The 22916-nt window shown below is 45.3% G+C and overlaps 2 protein-coding genes across 8 annotated transcripts; one reads left to right on the forward strand and one right to left on the reverse strand.

Annotated features, from left to right (window-relative positions):
- Positions 1–1265: 1265 nt before the first annotated feature.
- STK16 (serine/threonine kinase 16) lies at positions 1266–8403 on the reverse strand. Of its 4 annotated transcripts, none has more exons than XM_081000522.1 (8): positions 8269–8403; positions 6148–6260; positions 4869–5088; positions 3499–3632; positions 3105–3225; positions 2235–2330; positions 1946–2067; positions 1266–1869 (listed from the first exon to the last, which is right to left on the reverse strand). In XM_081000522.1, the coding sequence occupies exons 2-8, from the start codon at positions 6231–6233 to the stop codon at positions 1731–1733; spliced, it is 918 nt and encodes a 305-aa protein (XP_080856648.1). In that variant the 5' UTR covers positions 6234–6260; positions 8269–8403; the 3' UTR covers positions 1266–1730. The 4 variants fall into 4 exon arrangements, with proteins under 4 accessions (XP_080856648.1, XP_080856649.1, XP_080856647.1 ...); XM_081000523.1 differs by lacking the exon at positions 8269–8403 and adding an exon at positions 8212–8244; XM_081000521.1 differs by lacking the exon at positions 8269–8403 and adding an exon at positions 7657–7935.
- On the forward strand, positions 8357–22706 carry GLB1L (galactosidase beta 1 like). Of its 4 annotated transcripts, none has more exons than XM_081000477.1 (17): positions 8357–8381; positions 12950–13099; positions 13999–14171; positions 15129–15279; positions 15694–15754; positions 16263–16357; positions 16836–17016; positions 17109–17167; positions 17755–17876; positions 18266–18306; positions 18417–18535; positions 19294–19368; positions 19856–19945; positions 20059–20172; positions 20369–20500; positions 21082–21288; positions 22179–22706. In XM_081000477.1, exons 2-17 carry the CDS (start codon positions 13046–13048, stop codon positions 22395–22397), a joined length of 1893 nt encoding a protein of 630 aa, XP_080856603.1. In that variant the 5' UTR covers positions 8357–8381; positions 12950–13045; the 3' UTR covers positions 22398–22706. The 4 variants fall into 4 exon arrangements, with proteins under 4 accessions (XP_080856603.1, XP_080856601.1, XP_080856602.1 ...); XM_081000475.1 differs by lacking the exon at positions 8357–8381 and adding an exon at positions 8560–9267; XM_081000476.1 differs by lacking the exon at positions 8357–8381 and adding an exon at positions 10043–10166.
- Positions 22707–22916: the final 210 nt, after the last annotated feature.

Below are 22916 nucleotides of genomic sequence, written 5' to 3' on the forward strand. Positions count from 1 at the left end.
CTCTCTCCTTGCCTGCCACCGTGGCTGCTTTGACTATACATGGGCTATATAGCATAGGAATCTCAAACTAGAAGCTCCCCTCTTTACCTACTCTCACAATGGGTGGTGGAGGATGTGTGAACCCCTTTCTGTACAACTCCTACTTCATGAAGGGCCAAAGAATCTCACATTGCTGACACACTCTTCAGTCTGAATGCCTTAACTGCACTAACAGCAGTTGCCATCCCTGCTGTTTAACACACAGCTAAGGTGCCTGATGTGTGTTCTGTTTCACATACACAGAAGTTTAGTCCTGAGACCAAATACATCATACTGTATTTGACTTTCATCGATGAGAAACATTTCTAGACTTACGTGTGTGTGTGTATCCCCCTGCCTGTATCCATGAAGGCTGATGCAGTAATAACATGAGCTTTCAAGGTCTTTTAAGACTCTCTTGTGAGTTTGCTCCAACAGACTTAACACAACTCTTGTTCTGAAAATTGACTCACACCTTGGTCAAGGTAGACATGATTTCCTACCCCACACAGATTCATAGAATCATAGAGTTGGAAGAGACCACAAGGGCCATCGAGTCCAACCCGCTGCCAAGCAGGAAACACCATCAGAGCACTCCTGACATATGGTTGTCAAGCCTCTGCTTAAAGACCTCCAAAGAAGGAGACTCCACCACACTCCTTGGCAGCAGATTCCACTGTCGAACAGCTCTTACTGTCAGGAAGTTCTTCCTAATGTTTAGGTGGAATCTTCTTTCTTGTAGTTTGGATCCATTGCTCCGTGTCCGCTTCTCTGGAGCAGCAGAAAACAACCTTTCTCCCTCCTCTGTGTGACATCCTTTTATATATTTGAACATGGCTATCATATCACCCCTTAACCTCCTCTTCTCCAGGCTAAACATGCCCAGCTCCCTTAGCCGTTCCTCATAAGGCATCGTTTCCAGGCCTTTGACCATTTTGGTTGCCCTCCTCTGGACATGTTCCAGTTTGTCAGTGTCCTTCTTGAACTGTGGTGCCCAGAACTGAACTGTGGTGCCCAGAACAGATTTTTCAGCTCTGAATAATTAGCAGCTGTAGCATAAAGAATATAAAACACACAAATGTTTACACAATGCAGTTTTTCTAGCCAGAAGAGATGGTAAAGCTACCAGGAGTACAACAAGAAGTAGACAAAAGTATAAGGAGTAAGAGAACTACATCATGGTTGCCCCACCTCCCTCTTCCCCCCCCCCCCCAGTTTATATATTTGCAAATCACATACTAAATATGTTTATACAGCTGAGTATGAAGACTTTATTTGACATGACAGGCCCGGAAGACATGCCTGTACCAAAACAAATAGGACACCAGCTTCTTAAATCATTCATCTAGAAGCTGTACTTGAGTACAGAATGCTGGGTTCTCTTTCCCAGCCAGTGATGAGGTATCTTGGTCCCTTGTAAGAGCAGCATCCTGCTGCTTTGGGGAGGTGGTTGACAATGGCCTACAACACAGGTGAAGCCCAGTAAGGTGCATGCTAGGCCACCAGTGAGAATGGCAGGAGGACCTTCAAGCAAGTTCCAAGGCAGGCGATGGCCCCACTGCGGAAGAGTTTCCAAAGGAAGGAGGCAGGCACGGAACTGGAATGCAATGAAGCCTTGTCCAGTCTTTCCTGTAAACTTTGAACCACTGGAGGTCCCCCACGTGGGCTTCAGTTCCTTTGCTGCCTCCATGCTTACCCCACACACTCTGGGCTCAGATGCGTGTCATGTCCTGCCCGGTGGGAGGTGGTTGTATCGCTTCAAGCTGGCCTATGATGTCAGTGATGAATGGGCGCTCCTGGGGATTCACCACCATCATGGAGGAGAGGAGGCGTTCCAAAGCAGGCGAGTACCTGAAATTCAGAGGCGCTTTGTACCTGGTCTGCCTTGGATCAAGGACAACCTTCCTTTCACACAGCCATTCCTTACCTGGTATTCTGGGGCACGGTGAGTTGGTTCTGCACCGCCAAGGCCACACTGTCCCCCTTTTGGAAGATCATGTCGTAAGGCCCCTCTCCAAACATCATACAGTACAGAACGCAGCCTAAGGACTAAGCAGAGGCAAGGTGAGAGTAGGGAGAAAGCTGGCTCTTGAATGGGAAGGCACTTCAAGGACAGGATCTCCCTCCCTTTCACAGGGACAAATTGGGGAACTGCATCCTTTGACTTAGGTGACTAAGTGGATTTTTTCCCCTAAATGGAAATGGAGGATCCTTACCCAGATGTCAGTACGTTCATCGATGACGCATTCACGCTCCACAGTGAACAGCTCTGGTGCTCTGTATGAGATGGTGCAACGTTGGGCAGCCCAGTCCTGCAAAATAAATTAGAGGGAAGTCGCTTTGGGCAATATAAAGCGACTGACAAATTTAATAAATAATAAATAAGACAATAACTTAATCTCAAATACAGTGTGTGAGAGAGGGAGAGGGAAAGAGAAAGTAAACAGAAGGCCTTCGTCTCAACTTTTTTCCTCAGGAACATTCCTGCAATGCCTATAATTTAATGTAGTGGCAGTAGTGTTAAAGTAAATGATTGCAGCTTACCAGAGAAGGAAGGAAGGAAACCTCGGGCTCTGCCTGCCCACAGGCATCTCAATTCTACATATACTTTGAAGTGATTGACATTATGATTTAATTATGAGAAAGATGATAACTTTCTAAATTAATGACCCATCACAGTTTATATGCTAGTTTATTTGCCTCTTGTTGCAGCCCTAACCACGCTATGTGGGATGGAAGGGGGAATACTGTTAATCTTTTGGAGACACAATTTACGGTGACTTTAGTTAAGGAATAGGTAGCTTCTGAGAACTTCGTGAAGTTTTTTTAAACTGCTCTTTCCTCTGTGGAAATTTTCCATGTTACAGAAGCAAAGATTGCATAGTATCACATGGATCGTTTTGCATGGGCAAACAAGATCACAACTTGCTAACATTCCCTTCCACTCTTCTGTTTAATTGCAGGTGTTGAGGGGACTGGTGCCTGCCTGAGCTCCTTTTACAATTAATCTAATTTAGAGGGTTCTTCACCATCTTTGCTGGAAGCAGCTATTCTCCCGTTTCCTTTTCACCAGGCTGCCCTCCTACCTGAATAGTCATGGCCTCCCGCAAGCTTTGCACCTCAATGCGGGCCTGATTCATAGAGCCCAGGTCCATCAGCAGCGCTTGGTCCTCATCATCCAGGAGCACATTTGTAGGCTTCAGGTCTCTGAAAAAAGATCCTTGATTTGTCCAGCCACAGAACCATCAGAGCTTTGAAGTCGGCTTTGAACCTCTTACGTCCCCAGGCTCTGGCTTCCCCTATTGCAAATACTGCTCCATGTCAAAATGTGGTTCTTTAGCTTTGCAAACTCCTGTGTCGGTGCTGTCAATATTGATCTATAACTGATCACCTACGTCACCCACTTCCTCCGCCCTCCCCAAACATGGGCTCTGTTCCAACGGTGAGAATGCCCCATGCTTCCTAGACCCAGCTTCTCACCTGTGTGCATAGCCCTTGTTATGAATGGCCTGCAGGCCCCGGCAGATGCCATGAAGGATGGCCAGGATCCTCTCCTCCGGCATGAAGGCGTCTTTATCTCTCAGAGTTTCAACTTCCTGCCAAAGGGTCCCTCTCTGCAAAGAGAAGCCCAGGCACGCTGGTGATGGGGATCACACATATTCTCCTCAAAAAATACCGGATGAGGAAGAGATCCTCTATTAGTGCATTTAATGTATTGGGTACAAACCCTCCACCTGCACAGGGTTGAAGGAAGTGATTTCCTAGAGGATGGCACCATCCCCACTCCAATATGACCGAGAAGATGCAAAAAAAAGCTTTTGGGGACAGCAGCTTTGGAGCCAGCCTGATTGCCTAACCATTCCAAGAGGCACTTATTCCTGCTTGACTATGGGTCACCATGCTTCCAGCTCTGAACTTGCCCTATCACTCTGCTGGGGTCTGCTGTTTTTAGGTGACTATTGTTGTGGAGCTTTCTGCCAGGGCCAAAATGCAAGCATAGCAGAAATTTGGGAGCACAGTTGAGCACAGCACAGTGGAGTAAAACTACAATAAAGACAAGCTTTGCTTTCAGCTTACTGATCTGGGCTGAATTTAGGAAAGGAATGGATGCCTGAGGCTCCAAGCTGACTTCACAGGGGTGCTGCCATGCCCACCACATTAAGGGGTGTGTAGAGAAAAACCAGATCAGATTATCTGATCCCCTGAGAACTGTGGCACCTGCCACAAAATCTCATGTGCTGCCATGTTACTAAATCCTTTCAAACTGAAGCAGCAAAGTCTGTAAAAGCGGACGGAGGTCCTTAATCACAGAGGACAGCTCTGGAATCTGGTCCAGTAGAAGTCAAGGAGAATAACATGCGCTCTGAGGCTCTGGCAGCCAAAAATGAGATGAATCTCAGGGTTCAGCTTGTCCCTTATGCTGTCTAGTAGAAACATGAAAACTACTGGGAAAGATTATCCAAGGATTTGGGACTGGGTACCATCTATATGCTGATGACGCCCTTTCCATTCTGTACCCTGGGAAACCTCTATTGGTTTATTTTTTTAACTTGTGATTGCAGGCCACCTGGGGTGGGAGTCCAAAGGGCAAGATGAAAACAATTTTATAATTAAATGCTATGGGACCGATTGCAACTGGTGTAGAAGCAGGGTTCCATCAAGTGGCTCCATCCTGAAAATGGCCTCATGTATCCATCCTTGGTGGGAACCAGGCGGCTGCTGGAAGAGACCAACCTCTGCAGCTACGGTCCCAGTATACAACACCTCTCAGCCTTGCATGATGTAGCCACAAATACTACATTTCCCAGCATGCACTGCTGTATCCACCTGCACCTTACACCCACACTCACCTTCAGGAAAGGCAACAGGAGCCAGGCCTCGTGTTTGGATCCCCTCTCCACCATGGCATGTGCACACAGGGTCAGGATGTTGGGATGCTCAAAGAGAAGGTGCATCTCTACCTCATGCATGGCCTCCTGGCGATCATCCTTGTCATGGCATATGATGCGTTTCAGTGCATAGAAGCGCCCATCATGCAGCCCTTCTACTAGGTCCACGTAGCTAAAACCTCTGTGTGGGGAGAAGGTATGTCAGGAACAGAGCAGGCAGCTTGGTGGGGGGGGGGGGGAAGGATTTTTCTTCTCCTCTCCTGCTGTCTGTACGCACAGGCCTCTGCTCCTGCCCACCTCTAAGCTAACAAAGTAGTGCCATTACAACTCAGAATAGGAGATTTTTAAAAAGAGGAAATTATGTAACCTTCTTCCTCTCCAACGATCAACTGAGGAATAAGGCATTAATTTCATGCTGTGGCACAGGAATGTATTTGTGCTCCTCTCTATCCATCATCACAGCTGGCAAACAGTGCAAAATTACACAGCAATTTAACAGGCTTATCAATAACAATGAGGGTTTCAACCATACACTGAAAGTGTCCCTAACCCATTGGGAATGAAGGTTGGAGGATAGATCACCCTATATCCTGACGCTTCCTGCAGTTTCATCTGTAACATCAGACATTTGCAGTCATCAGAAAAAAACACCACCACCACTGAGCTGGTCTGACGGCTTAGCAGTTCAGTGTGTTTTAGTTATCTAAAGAATGACACAGAGGAGTGAGGATGTCTGTTTACCAAGACTACTGAGGGAAGACCAGCAGGTTCAAATTGCAGCAAAGAAGACTTTGGTTACATATCAGGAATAAACTTTCCAACTGTAATGAATGAGTAAGCAACGGAACAAGTTCAGAGTAGTTGTAGCTGTCTGCAGAAATATTTGCTGCTTAATCCTAAGCACATTTACTCAGAAGTAAGTTCAAAGGAGCTTACAGCAAAGCATGAAAAAAAAAAATTGAGGGGTGATTTGTACAGGATGAATATTGCCTCTGCAGTGGATTTGGTAGATGGGGTGGGATGGGGAATATCTGTCCTCCAGTCACAACCAATATGGACAATGGTCAAAGATGATGGAAGCTGAAATCCAACAGCATCTCAAGTGCCACAGAATCCCCACCACTGGACTACACGGATCCTAGATGATGTACCTTTCAGCTTTATCTCTTGCTAACAATGACAGTGCTCAATGTGTAGATGAGATGTGTGAAAACTTAGTCCTCACTTCTCATATACTCACCCCTCCCCAAGTCTATGGATTAAAAGGTAACGTTTGTTATTGATGGTGATGGTTCCCCTTGAGCAGATACATAGGGCTTGGCCCATGATGGTTGCTCCAACATCCTTCAGGTCCTACAGAGGGAAAGAAAGCAATATTTATTCATTTATAATATTTTGTCTCCTGCCTTTTCATACATGATGCTGAAGATGACTAACAGCATTAACAATTTGAAGGGGTTGCATCCAACAAAATCTTTGTGTTCCTGCGAGCACTTCTGCTTGTGCATTAGAATTTCCCCTCCTCTTCCCATGCTCCACCCCACAATCTGCTCCTGAGGATTGGGGGGGAAACCCAGAGGATACGTGTGGGGGATGCAGAAAGAGGGCAAGTTCCATTGCACAAGCTGAAGTTCTTGCAAGAATGGGACAGCTTCACTGGATACAACTCATAATATAACAAATACAATGGAAACTCCAATTAATAAATATGAAAGGAATTAAAGCCAGCAGCCAGCTGAAAGCTAAAAATTGCACTGTAAATAAAAATAAAATAAAATAAAATAGGTCAGTCAGTGACAGTGCATCAGAGACAAGTCAAGATGGGTCTAGGGATGGAACTCCAGAGACTGAGTGCAGCCACTGAGAAGGCCCTGTCCCACAAGAAATGCACCTCAGCTATTGGTGGAACGTGGAAAGGCCTTTCTCACAAAGATCTTAATACATGAGCACTTTCATAGTGGAACAGACCTAACTTCTAGAGTTAAAAGGGAGTACAAGACAATCTAAGACCTTTCTCTTGCCTAAAGATAGGAGTGTTCACTTACCAGTCTCCTGTTCCCTAACATGTGCAATTTAGCGACAGCATCCACAAAACTGGCACCAAGAAAGCAAATGATCCTAGGTGCCTCAAGCAAACAGGTGCTGGGGGAAAACAAATTCTCTACCCTGTCATCATTGAATCTGCTGGTGGATTTAAGAAGAGTATGTCTAGTTAATTTCCCACTTCAAATGTGATGATCAGTCACAACTCAAGATTGAGAAAAATATATTCACTGGATCTTCCAAAAGCAAATAGCCTGCTTATGTGGACATGAGACTGCAACTTCATTCATTCAGGATTCTATGTCTAGTTACAGCAGTCTCTCCCCTCTCCATCCCCAGAGAAAGGGAAAACCCATTTTTTCATCTGGGCAGGAAAAGAATGCATACCATGCAGCAACATGTCTATGATGGCCCATAACTGGTATCACGTTAGGCACAAGTAAGTCCTACTGAATCCAATGTGGCTTAGTCCAAGGTAAATGGAGTTAGGATTGCAGTCTAAATCGTGACACCAGCTGAATTATATACACAGAGAACTCCACTCAGGCAAGGAGAGGAAGTGAAAATGTTTCAGTGAATGGCTACTAAAAGTGTGTTACAGTTTACAGTTTTTAAAGTGCAAGTAATAAATGAAACATTTTGGAAACACCCATGGCAAGCTCCCTATAACACAGTACATGCCTTTGTAAATTAAACAGTTTCTAACATTGGTTGGTATCTGGGGTCTGAGGAGACCTAGTTTTTCCTCTCTCTCCATGTGACAGCTGGCAACGACAGCTCACTTTACAAACACATGACACCAGCTTCCTACTCAGGTGACCTCCAATTGAATCATTCCGATTTGAACGAGAGGCTGCATTCCGTAGTAGGTGGAGGAGGGGCAGAAATAGCAGAGATCAGCTTCCCCACCACCCAGGAGAAAACCACGCGTGGGCGCTCCTGAGATGAAGGCTTTGTCACCAACATCTCCCTCCCTCCGCAGTGCGGTGCCTAAGCTGACTCCGCCACGAGCGAGGGGGGATACACTCTGTACATGGCTAGAGGCACGTTCGCTTTCGTTGTTATGTCATTTTGTTCCAGTGCTGAGCCCGGACATTCGGACTAGGTTCCCGGAGTTGAGCCCGGGCTCAAAATGAGGGGGAAGGGAGCTGAAGCATTGCCTTGAGGAGCCCACGCGAAGCTCTCTTTCTGGCCCCAGCAGGCTGGAGCCAGGAATGGTGGAAGCCCACGACTCTGTCACTTTTCCTAAGGCCCCGCCTACCTGCGGAGATGGGGCGGGGCCGGGACGGGGGCGGAGAGGAGTGGGCTAAGGACTCACCCGTCTCTGTCCGGCGCACGGACGCTTCCGAGGGAGCTTTAGCGCGACAGAAGCCGCGCACCCCGCCTCTCGACGTCATTATTCCGCGCCATCCGCACTGCCGCCCGCAGAAGGTAGCCTAGCAACCGTTCAAGGGGGCGGAGCAGGAGCTGCTGGAGCGAAGGGCAGGGAGCGTGGAAGGGAGGAAACTGTACAGGAAATGGGGGGAGGGGGAGGGGTAGAAAAAAAAGAGTTACAGGAGCAGAATGTCCCAGTTTAGGGGACAGAGTGTTGTGGTTGGACGTGGTTAGTGGATTCTGGACCTCCATGCGTGTTTACTGAGGAGTAAATGTGTTGAATTCAGTGAGGCTTATTCCCAAGTAAATTCACACCGTCATAAACACTGGTTTACCTCACAGGGTTGTTGTGAAGATTTGTTGTTCCTTTTTTCATAAAAATTGCACGCCTCTTGTTTCTTTAACCCCTCCCCTTCTGAATCCCATGTAAGGCTTCAACATTTTATTTTTTTGTTACGTTTTTAACCTAGTACTCCTCTAAAGAGCTCTGTATGCCACCATCCCTCTTTATCATCAACAACCCTGTGAGGTAGGGTAGGCCGGTGGTGGCTAGCCCAAGATTGTTCAGCTAACTTGGTGTTTGAGTATAAGGGAGTCATTGGAGCACCCCACAATTGCCTAACTTTGGCTCCCATAGGTTCAGGTTGGGGGTCACAAGCAAGAGACTTTAACCAGGAGACCCAAGGAAAGCAGCGGCCAGTAGGCCTGATCTTTATTGTTGCAACAAGACTACCACATGGAAGAAGCAGAGAGAAGTCCCAAACAAAGGATGGCTCCCTGTTTTTATAAGTTTCCCAACTTCCCCATAACACCCTTAGTAAAACATCATACATTTGTCATAACTATGTCATAAATTGGGAGGGGTCTTCTGGCAGAAACCTGAGCACCAGGATTGCCTTGTCCTCACATGACCTCCACTTTCCAATCTTTAGGCGAAACAAAGGTAAGTATTTACATTTGCCTGTTTTCCCAGACAAGTTAAGCACACCCTTTGTCTTGACCAAGACCCCAATCCACTAAGGTTGGGTTTGGGATTGTTCTTAGAATGACTACCTGTTCTGGTACTCAGGTGCCAGGATGCCAGAGATTATCACCCAGGCAGTGGGACACACTGAGTAGGGGGTCTCACCCTTCAAGGATTATGGCTGCCCCTACCCATTTCCGAAGCTCTTCCCCTGCTAGCCATTTTCCCTCTGAGTAGAACAATGTTGGAATGGTGTAAATCTGTCATTGCAGTGATTTTATATAAATTTCTAAAGTTTTCCTATTGACCTAGTACATAGATACATTTATCAGTGAATTGCTACATTTGGTAGCAGAGGCTCTTTGTCTTTGGCTCCTAGTATGGAGAGGCAAGGCTTGTGGTGGTGGGAAAGATCTCTCACCCCCCTTCCAATTTCCCGGTACCATAACAGTTTGGATTTGAATTCATATTTTCTCCCACCAAGTTCACTACACCAGCCACCCACAAGACATGAAGGAGAATTAATTTTACTACCACTATGGATGATGATGATGATAATGATAAAAATAATTTCATTTCCTCAGTTCTCAAATATGAATATGAGAAGGGGGGCACTCCATATAATGTCCAAGTAATCCCTCTGACTTAGAATAAAACTAAGGTGGTATTTCTGGAACCTGATGTGTTTCTCATAACTTGTACCAGTCTGTGACTCTTGATGAGACCCATATTCCTAGAACATCCTATCCCTTTGTGAGGTGGCACAGAATGTGGTGACATCAAAGGTGATATAGCTTTGGTGTGGCAAAGATATGCATCATCCTGCGGGTATACAAATGACTCCTGCTGCTGACTGGCCACAGTAATGCAAAGGCCCAGTAAGTAAAAGGTTCTTTAGATGACAGGTGAGTTCTTGTAAGTTGGATGTATTCTATTTAAAATACATATTAAAATGTCATACACTAAACAAATCTATGATATTAATAATATAAAATGTACCACAGTTGTTCATAGAGTAGTGTAACAAACAGGTAATACTATCTTTATTTTTCAGTAGAATATATCCAAAATGATATTAAATCATAGATGACACTTACTCTTGTATGTTTTCTTCAGGTTTAATTCTGGGACTGTGCTTTTGATGCATTCACTGGACTCTGATATTCATGCTCTACTATGTTAATAAGTATTGTACATCATGCCAAATTTAAACACAGCTTTTAAACCACAAACATGCCACAAACCCAAAATTAACCACAGTCAAGTGATAAGGGGTCAAACCCATTGACAGCATTCCTTAACTGCATTGCCTGCTGCCTAAATATGTGATGTGTTGGATAGAAAAGAAAAGCATTCAATTAATAGACAAGGTTTTGTTTGTGCCTGTATTTGGGACTGGGCAAGAATCCCCCTCACACCAGTCAGGTTGGTAAGGACCCTAGGAGATTTGGGATTTCCCTTGTAGTGTGTAGCTCAACCCACTTGTGTAAGTCTTTTCAAACTATTATCCCTGCATGCACCTTTCTGCAGTGCACTTGCTCCCTTTTTCTTGGCAAATTATAGTCTGGAACTGTGAGGGGTTGGTGGATGAATAGTTTTACACTGGGCAAGGTGCAGACTGGCAGGCTTTTCAGTCCTCTTGACCTCTATAATTTTATCATCGGTTACTTGAGTTTCTCTTAGGATTCTGTTTTGGGGAGTGCACTGACAGAGCCAGCTTTGCCCACAGAATCTCCCAGGTTTAGTTCCTTGTGACTTCACTTAAATGGGTTTCAAGAAGCAGGGCTGAGAAAGACTATTGTCTTTCCAAGACTATAAAGATGCTATAGAGTAAACAATTTCTGGACTGGATGACCAGTGGTCTGACTTTGTACTATAAGATACTATATGGCTGAGCATCTTATTCCTATAGAAAGGGATCAATTTATGCCAGTGGGGTACACAGAGCAAGGAAGAGAGGCCTCTAACATTAATTATAGTTAGGAGAAATTGCAACCTGTTTTAGTTTCGTTATGAGTTTGGAAGTGGGTAGGCTGTATGCCTGAGCCCTTCTTTTAATTCCTAGATCCAGCATGGATTCAGTTGCTGAAATAGGCAGGCCAGCCTGGTAATGGCCTTCTAAGTAAGAGTCCTTCAGGGAGCAAAGGGAGTGGCTCTGTGCCAGAGGGCAAATGGGTGGGCCTCCCTTCCCTGGTTGGAAAGACCAAAGGACAGAGCTGAGGGTTGAGTTATGTGAACTAGAAGCTGGAGCCAAAAACAGTGGGTTGGAAAGCCAGAGAGAGCGAGAGAGAGCCAGGCCTGATTTCTGCTGGAATCTAAGGCTGTGGCTATGAGACAAGCAAGGCCTTCTAGGGGTGTTAATGCTGTGAACCCCTCCATTGTAGGCTCAGGTTGTATATATGTGTAAATAAACCATATATCCTAAAGACACTGCAGTCTCTACTGTGCCTCATTCCCAAAGTAAACACAAACCCAGGGTAAATGAACCCCTAGAACCCCTGGAATCTTGCACTGCTCAGAAACTAGGGTGGCATGCAACAGTATTAAATGTGGGAGCAGGAAGGCACCAAGGAAGCAATGATTATAACAAACAAACCAAAAAGTAAAGGAGACTAATGGAGCACCATCTTGCAGCTTCTCTCAGAAAGAAAAATAAGCACTGATTAATGATAGTGGATTAAATGTCAAAGTGCAATTTAATTGAACAGCTGGAAGTTAAAACCGGATACATCCATATTAGAAGACAGATCCCAGGATTTAGCAGACTGTGCAGATTAATCATTGCAACAAGCTGCTGGTGGGAGGGAAAGAATGTAAACTTTCCATTACTCATAGCCTTCAGACCAAACAGATTATTTGGTTATTTGTAATGTAATAGCCCCCCAGTATTACAGTAGATTAGAGCATTCCTTAAATTATCTGAGGGAGGTCAGACTAGATGTTCTCACTGATTCTTCTGCTGTTGTAGACTAGATAGGCATGTCAGGTCCTTGACTAATCACTGCATTTGGTGTAGCTCATTTGGATACTTAATTTAACTTACAAAACATGTCCACATTTTGTCTATATGTATAAAGGAGAATTAAAGTCCCCTGAGACTGCATACATACCATATATTAAAAGCATCTGACTTTCCCCAAAGAATTATGGGAACTGTAGTTTGTCCCTTGTGTAGCTACAATTCCCAGCACCCTTAACAAACTACAGTTCTCAAGATTCTTCGGGAAAAGTAACATACTTTCAATGCATGGTGTGTACAGAGCCGTAGAAACCTGCATCCTTTGTGCCATTACCAAAACAACAAGATTGAGGCTTTTGATCCAGTGGTAGACAGCTGTGCAGTGCAGTGCCAACTCTGCTGTCTCTCTGCTTCTATCCACTATATAACTCTGAGCAGCACAAACTACCATTTCTGATGATTTGAAGAAGTTTATGTTTCTCATACTTCTGTAATTTGAGTACGGGAAACCAACTCTGTGTTCCAGTTCCTCTGTGCTGCTTCATAATTCTCTCCCCGGGATTTGGAGGGAGTTTTGTGCCTCATAATTTCCTCCTCTGATTTATAGTCACGGACTCTGTATATAGTTGCTGGAACATTGCCTCCTCTTTTCCACCTCTCTGTTCAAATAAGGCCTGTCTTTACTTACTTCCCTCCTCACAGGGACCAACCAGAGGAAGCACCAGGCCTGCCCACTAGCTTGTCATGTGATGACTCCTTGTGACTCTCTTGTCCCGGGCTGAAGCTGTAACCAAAGAGATGGAGCTGCTGCTGTGTGTTTTGATGGTGGTATTGGGAGGCCTGCAACTCCAGGTAAGCAACAAGAAGGAGAACTGCAGGAGGGTTTTTCTTTGGAAGAAACAGCTGAGATGGAACCATCTTAGACTGCCTAGGGGAAATTTAAGGATTTCCTTTTCTGTTGCTTTAGATTCCCCACTTCCTCTCCCCCCAGTCAAACTGAGCTCAAGCTTTTCCTTACCTCTTCTTGGTTCCTTTCCCCCATCTATTATTTTGCCTGTTGTATAGGAATGGGTTCATATTGGGAGTTCCCCAATATGTAATCAAGCCATGCTGCTTTAAAAAAAATCCCATTCAGCCAAAAAAATGGCTGCAAGGGAGAGAGAGAAACTGGCTACATTCCCAACTGTCAGGTTCTCGGTGAATTGGCCAGTAATGATGAGCAGTCTGTACTAGTGGAAACAATTTCAGGGGCAGGACCAAATGACAAAAACTTTGTGTGTGTGTGTGAATATTTGCAGAGGGTAAAGCATAAGATTGGAAGCAGAGAATTGAGTGGCTTCAAATTATGATTTAGTAAATGGGCCACACGTGAACCAGTGGTGTGTGTGTGTGTGTGTGTGTGTGTGTGTGTTGGGAGTCCTGGAGGGAGTGGGTCAGACTTGAACCTCAGGTGCAAATCTTGACTGGGATCTTAGAATTGATCTTCCAGGATCTGGAGAGGGATAATGTCTCATAAATCTAGGAGGATTCTTTTCAAAGCAATCACATTGCAGACTTACCCACAAAACAGTCCGTGTCAAGCTTACTACCCAGGTTCCATAGCCAGGGAGATGACATAAATATCTCTTGCTATGGCAGAGGGGAAGAGGATGGCATTCTCTATTTTATCTTCTCAGCAGGAGATGGGATGAAGTTTCAATTTTATACAAAAAATAATAATACTCTCTTTCCCCTCCTGTCCTGAATGCCAGGCCTCCTCAACAGACCGTTCCTTCCGCATTGATTATGTGAATAACTGCTTCCTCAAAGATGGTGCTAGATTTCGCTATATCTCAGGCAGCATCCATTACTTCCGTGTCCCACCTGCCTATTGGAAAGATCGGCTCCTCAAGATGTACATGAGTGGCCTCAATGCTGTGCAAATGTAAGTGACCAGAAGGGGAAGTGGCTCTTGGGACTTATTCTGTGCCACAGTGAAGGACAGAGGCTAATGACTGCGCACAGGTGCTCCATTTTTCTCACTGTATAGTCCTCACTGCAGACTCTGGTCAACATTTAGAGCAGAGAAGCTTATGCTGTCTGAAGGTGGAGCTGGCCCAAGTTCCTTGCACTGAAAACGTGCGGCCCAGAGACAAATACATGAGCCTGTTCCAGTACAGCTTTCTTTTAAAATGGAATCACCTCCACTCTCATCCCAACCTGAAAGCTGAGGGAGAAAGATTTCTGTTCATGCCCCCTCTGTTCCTTGTTATATTTAAATGTTTGGCCATACTAGGCTGAGAACCAGTTGTAGATGAACTGCAAAGAAGGAAGATGGGTGGTGTTTCTGGCACCTATAATAATTACATCGCAGAGGAAATGTCAGTGGGGGTAGCTTATTATGCAAACTATACCTACTGAAATTCCCTCTTCTGCACAACTATTAAAGGTGCAAGAGCTGTGTCCTCTTTTGGATCTGGTCAGCCTAGGCCATAAGTGTGTGCACTGGCGGAGGAAGAGGATTGCAGGGGGAGTGCACCGCCCCCGGCAACGCGATCCCGGTGGGGTGCCATCATGGCTGCTCGCCTGCGCTGGGTGCCCCGCCCCCGCAGGTGGCATGCCACGCCCCCAGGATGCGCTCCAGCCCCGCCCCCGCCTGCTCTCCGTCCCCCGGTGCCAGAGCATGAAGCTCCGCCACTGAGTGTGTGTGTGTGTGTGTGTATAACTTTTAAATTTGTATACCAGCCTTCGTTTGTATGTCTCAGAGGAATTCACAACATAAAATTACAATATAAAAAGAGTAACAAATTCTTGCCCTGTTAATCCTCAAGCATCTCTTGGGGTGTATCCTCCTTGTCTCACCTTCTTGTTTCAAACTGAAATATGTATTTTCACCCTTCAGCTATGTGCCCTGGAACTACCATGAGCCACAGCCTGGTGTCTACAACTTTTCTGGTGACAGAGACTTGGAAAAATTTCTGAACTTGGTAGCCGAGTTAGACCTTTTGGTGATATTGCGACCTGGACCCTACATCTGTGCTGAATGGGAGATGGTGAGTGCTGGGCAAAAGATTCAGATGGGCTAAGACTCACTTGCAGTACCTGAATGCTGCACAATTCACCTCTCTCACAATTCACACAGGGTTGCTAGTCATTGATCATTTTATCCTCTTTAACTCCTTACCTTGCCTTATCTCTCTGAGTTTTCAGCTTTGTCTTACCTTTCTAGGTTTTTAATCTTCTACTTTTTCTCTACATTATCTTTCCCAGTTCTTGATCTCTACACATTTTCTTGCTCTCATGGCTTCAGCACCTTTTTTATGATAACAAATCTGAAACCTACTTTTCCGACCCTGGATTCTTGCCTTCTGACCTTTCCACCATTTCTTATTGATTTGGAGCAGGAGAGGAGCAACTACGGGCCCTGACATTATTTGAACTGTTTACCTCTTGACCTTCTTTCCTAGGGTGGCCTTCCATCCTGGCTGTTGACAAAGCCAGATATTGCCCTGCGCACAACTGACTCAGGTAAGGTAGAACTAGAGGGAGGGGGCAGACCCTCTGGATCTCGTGTTCAATTCTGTAGATTTATTTATTTCATAAAATTTATATACCACTTGACTGTAGAAAACCTCAGAATGGTTTGCAAAAAGATCAGGGGTGGGGAACCTGTGGCTCTCTAGATGCATTTGAATTCCATTTCCCATCCACCCCAGCCATCATTGTTCAGGAATGATCGGAATTATAATCCACAAGATCTGGAGGGTTGTAAGTCCTAAATGGTTGGTGTCTTTGTGTGGTTCTGGCTGCTTCATATCAAGCTGTTAGAGGGCCAGTCATCTGGGCCTTCCAACTTCCATGTCTCTTCCACAGAATTAAAGCAGCCCATGTGAGTGGTATATAATGGCCAAGGGGCACTTTCAGACCTTTTCTCTGTACACAGTACCACAATTACCAATTCTTGTCTTAGCAAGGTGTTGGAAATAGGGAAAAGGAGCCCCAGTTGTTGCCTGAGCAAGCTGATTCATGCTCCTAGATTACCTGCAAGCTATGGACAGATGGTTGGGAGTCCTGCTGCCCAAGATCAAGCCTCATCTCTACCACAATGGAGGCAACATCATCAGTGTCCAGGTGCGTGCAGCATAGGCGCATTGTGTCCCTGGGCCTCTGGTTGCACCTTCAGAGGTTCCCTGATGTGAAACGTGTACCATACTGAGCCTTAGGTAACTTATTATTGGAGTACAAGTGTATATAGACCAGGCTCTGTTTGGTGGATCTCAATATTTCAGTTAAAAACAAAGACAGAAGACTGCTCACTCCTGCCTTAAACCACTGATTTGTGCCTGCCTCCCCCTGTCCAGTAGGAGGGACTTGTAAACAATAAAGCCCTTCAGACATCCTTGGAACTTTCAAGAACAGTATTTTTCCTCCTTTACAAAGAGCAGAGGTGCACCTATTTGGGTGACCAGCAAATTGGGTTGGGCATCATCCTGCAGATCTAGTGCTTGACAAGAGAGGCTCTATACAAAGACATACCACACACCTTTTTCTTTAGGCAGGGTGTGGGCTCTGAGTCACCTTTCTTTAATGCCAGCTGTTCCCCAGGCAGGTGGAGAATGAATATGGGAGCTACTATGCCTGCGACTATAACTACATGCGCCACCTACTGGGTGTCTTTCGTGCCTCCCTGGGTGAGGAAGTTGTGCTCTTCACCACAGATGGCACCTCAGCATCAGAACTCAAGTGTGGGACACTGCAGGGCTTATATGCCACGGTTGACTTTGGACCAGGTAGAGTGATGTTGGGTGAGCTCTGATGCGATTGGAAGGAGGTAGGAAGGAATCTTGCTTTGACTTCTGCTCCTTTCTTTGCCCTTTGACAGAAGAAAACGTGACGGAGGCATTTATGCTGCAGCGACTGTATGAGCCAAAGGGACCACTGGTGAGAGCCTCTGGCCTTTCCGTGTAGAAGAATGGCATCTCATGCCTTAAATTATGCTTACTCCTTCCTTGGCACCCATCTCCAAAAATAATCTGGCTGCATCTTAACTGAGCCATCTTCTGTTTTATTTCCACCCCTTATACCTGACTGCCATGACCCTTCTGTAGCAGTTTCCAAGGCAGCCAGAGAGTCATGCATGCAAAATCCTCACTTGCCCCAGCAGTTACTGAGCTATGAGACCAAAGAGCTTGTAGTCCAATGCTTTCAGGAGTCTCTTGATAGGCTATAAACTGGCCTGTCTTCTTTGCATGAAAGCAAATTATTCCAGAGCCATAATCCCATTGCTGTGGACCTTATCACACAAAAATTGGTTGGAAGTTGCATATTGCCCAGTGTTGCAGTGAAAGCTACAGTCACACCACATAGCCTGTCCTGGGCATTATAGGTGTGAGGTCTGGTACAATGAGATTCCAACACAGAGGAGGGAGCAAACTTGGTATTTCCTATTCCCAGTACTTTAGCAGAAGTGATGGAACTGACCTGACTGCTACTGCTCCATAAATGTTTTAATTCTGCCTTCCTCCTAGGTGAATTCTGAGTTCTACACTGGCTGGCTGGATTACTGGGGTGAGGCACACTCCACAAAAAGTGCTAAGAAAGTGGCTAACAGCCTACAGAAGATTCTAGAAATGGGAGCCAACGTCAACATGTAACCGTGAGGCCATAGGGGAGAGTGGGCAGTGGGGCACAAGGGATGGTACAAAGAAGCAAGTGCTAGTGCCAAAATGCCAATCCATAGCTCTTTGCTTCATCTTGTTAACTGTGAACCTCTCATTTTGCCTTAGAGGTGTGTGCGTGCCACATTTTCACATCTTTTTTGGCCATTTCCCTAGCAGACAAAAATTCCCTTGCAGAACAAGAGTAAGGTGCATGGTCTTAGACAGTGCCCTAGGCCAAAGACTAGCACACTTCTATTCCAAAGCATTCCCCAACTGTTGCACCACATTAGTTCACATATATGTGTTTCCTATTCCACTGCCTGTCATTGCCCCTTTATTTAAAGGGTAACTCTTCCTGTGATATCTGACTTTCTTCCAGGTATATGTTCCAAGGTGGCACAAACTTTGGTTACTGGAGTGGTGAGTTTCTAGCTCCTTAGGGCAACTAGGGAGACTTAGCTTCTGGCCAGATGATGGAGGTGTTGGGGGGCACATAAGAGGCACTTGCTTTTCATACCTTCTCTATCCAGGTGCTGATTACAAGGATGGTTACAAACCCATAACTACTAGCTATGACTATGACGCACCACTCTCAGAGGCTGGAGACCCTACTGACAAGCTGTATATCATCCGCTCAGTCATTAGCAAGGTAACAATACAGCCCTCTTCTATCAGTGGGTGGAATGCAGTTACTGAAGACATTTTCGATTGCCCAGGTTTTTGGTTCTTAACCTATATTGTTCTTTGGGTATGATTTATGACCTATTTTTGGTGCTAATCTTTTAATGAGGTGGAATCCTTTTTATTACTGCTTTTGGAAAAAGATCTTCATACATTTTTATGCATATTTATTCTGTGATTTTAAATGGTTGACAAGTTGTTTGGTATTTTGAAATATTTTGTAAATTGTTTTGAGACATTTTTGTAGAAAGTGATGAATCAATGCAATAAATAAAATAAGCAGCCACCAGCCAAGCAGCAGATTTGAGGAGGAAGAGGGAACAAGTGTTTGAGAGACTGTGTGCGTGGGCACGCGCACATGTGAATGTAAGAGGCTCTAACAGTATAACATCTTTACTCAAAAGTAAGTCCTACCCAGTGGGGCTTATTCCCTGTTGCATCCATGCCATACATGGTTTGGAAGTTGTAGATGATGTACTTTAGCACAGGCACAGAAATACAAGGTACTTTTAGTTTTCATTATTTATTATTTTATCCTATCCTTTGGGTAGCTTTGCAAGGTTCTCCTACCCCCTTTATCCTCACAAGATGCTGGTGAAATGAGTTAGCCTGAGTGATTGGTCTGCTGGTGTACTGCTTCTGACAGCAAAATGTTTTGAGCTGGCTTGCTTCCCTAACTACCAGCCCAACTCCCTTGACATGGTGTTTTCTTTTTTAAAACTTCAGTTTCAGGAGCTGCCCGCAGGACCAATGCCACCCCCTACCCCAAAGTTTGCATATGGATATGTATCCGTACCCCAGGTGAGTGAGAGCTAGAAACCATTCCCTTACAAGTGCATGTCTTTAGTTGGATGATGGAGTGACTTTGCTCTCTTGTGGGCACCTTCCTGAACTTTCAGTGTGTTGCAGCTGAGGTGCAAGTTGGTAAGGCAGGAAAGCAAACTGGGGAGAAGTCTGAAGGAAGTGAAATGGGAGCTGGTGGAAAGCAGAGGAGCCTCTGTGATGATTGTATATGAGAGACTGCACATGTAAAGATAGGTACAGGGCCTTCTTGGTGGTGGCCAACAGACTCATTTTTAGATTGTGATAAAGTGGTTTTTATTTCTGAAAGCATTTTATGATAGACTCTACAATCTTTATTTGTTTTCTCCTGGTTTTAGTGTTGCTGTATCCTTAGCTTTGGGGTGATAAGAAAATTAACAATAGCCATTTGGGTGGGTTGGGGGAAGCATACTTGAATAATTGAACAATTTAAAGGCTATACATGAACCCATCATCTTTTCTGTAGCGTGTGGCCTTGCTGGATGTTCTTGCCATTCTCTCGCCTTCCTTGCCATTCTATTCCTCCTATCCTATCACCTTTGAAGCTCTGAAGCAGGTAAGAAAGTAGATTAAGAGTCTGGGTCCGCAAAGGCCCATGGCTATTTCTGCTTAAGAGTCCCCAGTGGGATTGCAGTTGACACCTCTTGCGGATTCTGTTCTGCATTCCAGGCCCATGGCTTCATGCTCTACCGGACCCTTCTACCGCAGGAAATCGTGGAGTCTGCCTTGCTCAGTGCCTCTAGGAATGGGGTCCATGATCTTGCCTACGTTCTGCTCAATGGAGTAAGGTGGAGAGTGGGGCCCTTCCTAGTGGGTAGGGAAGATTATTACTTAGGTAAACTGAAGGGTATAACAAGTCCTAGGCCCACACTCTGGTTCACTGCATTTTCATAGGATGGGTCAGAGCCTGGAGCACACAGGAGCTTTGCTTCAGCTCTGTCTTGGAGCACCAGCTAACCTTATTTCTTTCCTGCTTCAGGAGTACCAGGGGACACTGGAAAGAGACAGAGTGAATGGGATCAATATATCGGGCCAGCTTGGGGACACATTGGACTTGGTGGTGGAGAGCATGGGTCGCATCAACTTTGGGGCCAATGACAGTGACTTTAAGGTGCATTTGAAAAGGGAGCCTGGGGCTACTACTGCCAGAATAGTTGGCTGAAGGATAACACTTCCACTATTGTCCATTGGAGGCATGCATGGTTGGCGTGGACTTAAAGGCTGCTGTCTCATACGCATACGGGAGTAACTATGGAATTCAAACTGTAATACTGTACGATCATAATCAACACATTACTATGGCAACCACAGGAAGAAAAGTCATTAAGTGGTCCACCAAGGCACTCGGCAATTTTCAAGTTGTCTGTGGGGAACCACTGGACTAGAGTCTAATGAAAGAAGTGAGGGCCTTCTCTGCTTTTTGGAATGTTGTATTGTGCTGCCTTAGGAAATGGGCTACAGTAGAGCTGAAGTGGGGCAGTCCCACTTTTTAGCTGCTGCAAGATCTGATGTGACTTAAGTCAATAATGTGAATGGCAAAATAGATCTAAGAATGAACACTCAGGGGTGTTGGGGTGCACTGCTGTGCTAGTTATTTGCCAGCTATCTACTCCACCATCTCCTCCTGTGGGTGCTTTTCTAACCTTATTCTCGACTGCACCTAACCTACCTCTAACTTATCTTTGTGCCCAGGGTCTGATCCACAATATCACATTGGGTACCTCCATACTCAGTGACTGGATCATCTATCCCCTAGACATAGACACAGCTGTAGCCCATGCATGGCCGCCAACTGCCCAGTCAAGCAGTGGGCACACAGGACCTGCTTTCTATACAGGAACATTCACAACACCGGGCATCAGCGAGGACTCCTACTTGAAGCTCCCAGGTTGGACCAAGGTACTGAAATCCTCAGGTTAACTCCAATTTATTCAATTATTAAACGGATACCTGCCAGTATTAAAAACTCCCATTGTTCTTTTGTGACAGGGAATTTCATTAGCGCAAGCAGTTTCTGCACTCTGGGCGTAGTACTGCACCTAAAATTTCAGATTAGAACTGCAGAGTGGAAGGAAAGGAGGACCATTTTCTGCCTCCCCACTTCCAGCTATTCTCTGAAGACTGGAGAAGAGACCCTCTTAAGAATATTGGGGGCAGGGGGCAGGGAAGGAGTAGACCATGTTAAAAAATGAACATACTTTAGCTGCAGCTCATTCATTTTCAGCTTTGTATTATTGTTATAAAAAGGGTGCCTAGACATTCCGTTGTTGCGCCCATAACCTAGGTTTTAGGTGCCATTTAGCTCCTAGCTTTCATCTCTGTTTCTAACACTAATACCCGCCCTTCCTCCTATGGCATCATAATGAGTAGACCAACCTTCATTGAGACAGCTATGTTCTTTCCCTCAGCTTTTCTGCTGTGTCTAGCTATGGGCAAAGGGGCCCCTGCCACCCAAACAGCTAGTTGCCACTCTTACACATTGATAATCTTAAAACAGTGGCTGGAGAAAGGGTAATAGTATCAAACTAATGGTATATTAAATGTTAAGGCCATGGAAATAAAGTCAGTCTATGTCCACCTACTCCCTAAGAAATTGTGCTTAAAATCAGTGCAACGTGTTTTGAAGGAAACATGTTTCCCACTGCACCCATCAAGCTGTGTTTGTTTCAAATGATCTAGGCATAAATAACAGTAGATAAAAGTGGCTGTTGGAACCAAGAAGAGTAGTGTTTCAGGGTGCTCCAAAAAATGTATTGTTTTATAAAAGCCCCTCTCACGTTTTCACCCAGGGTCAGGTCTGGATCAATGGTTTCAATCTGGGCCGGTTCTGGCCAGTTCGTGGACCGCAGCAAACTCTCTATGTGCCTGGCTCATTCCTCAGTGGCTCAGCCATCAACACTCTCGTCGTTCTTGAACTGCAGGAAGCCCCAGATAATCCCAAAGTGCTTTTTGTTTCCCGTCCCCTTCTCAATGTTACCTACAACTACACCCACAAAGACAGGAAGTGAGAGGAATTACGGTCCAGCTACGAAGTTGCTGAGATCTGCACTTGTTACTCCAAGGGGAAGACTGAAACCATCACAATGTAGGAGGCAAATGAATAGAGGGCACTGTCAGATGAAGGTTCTGTGCTTTTAAAGAGTAACCCAGGTAAAAAAACAAAACTAGAAACAGATTGTAAGTATTCAAAACCGTTCAGCGGAGTAGCCTTCACAGCTGCTGCTGTATAGGGCCCATTACCATGGACAGACTCTTGGTGCCTTAATATGGTGTTTTAGGTACTGGACCTTGGATTAAATATTCATACACCCACCACAGTTCTGCATTGTAGTTGATTCATTCACGATACTTTGAGAGGCTGGGGCAGGGGGAAGAGAAAGGTATGGGGAAAGGCAAATAAGAATGGCTCCGGTTGGACGCTGCCCAAACAATGCAATGAAAATAGTGGTGGCGGCCATCCAAGGCGTGGCAGAGATTGATGACATGGCACAACAATACCCCTAACCTCTATGCAACATTAGAAGCAA

This window comes from Podarcis pityusensis (assembly GCF_964106645.2).
Source record: "Podarcis pityusensis genome assembly, chromosome: 1".
NCBI lineage: Eukaryota > Metazoa > Chordata > Lepidosauria > Squamata > Lacertidae > Podarcis > Podarcis pityusensis.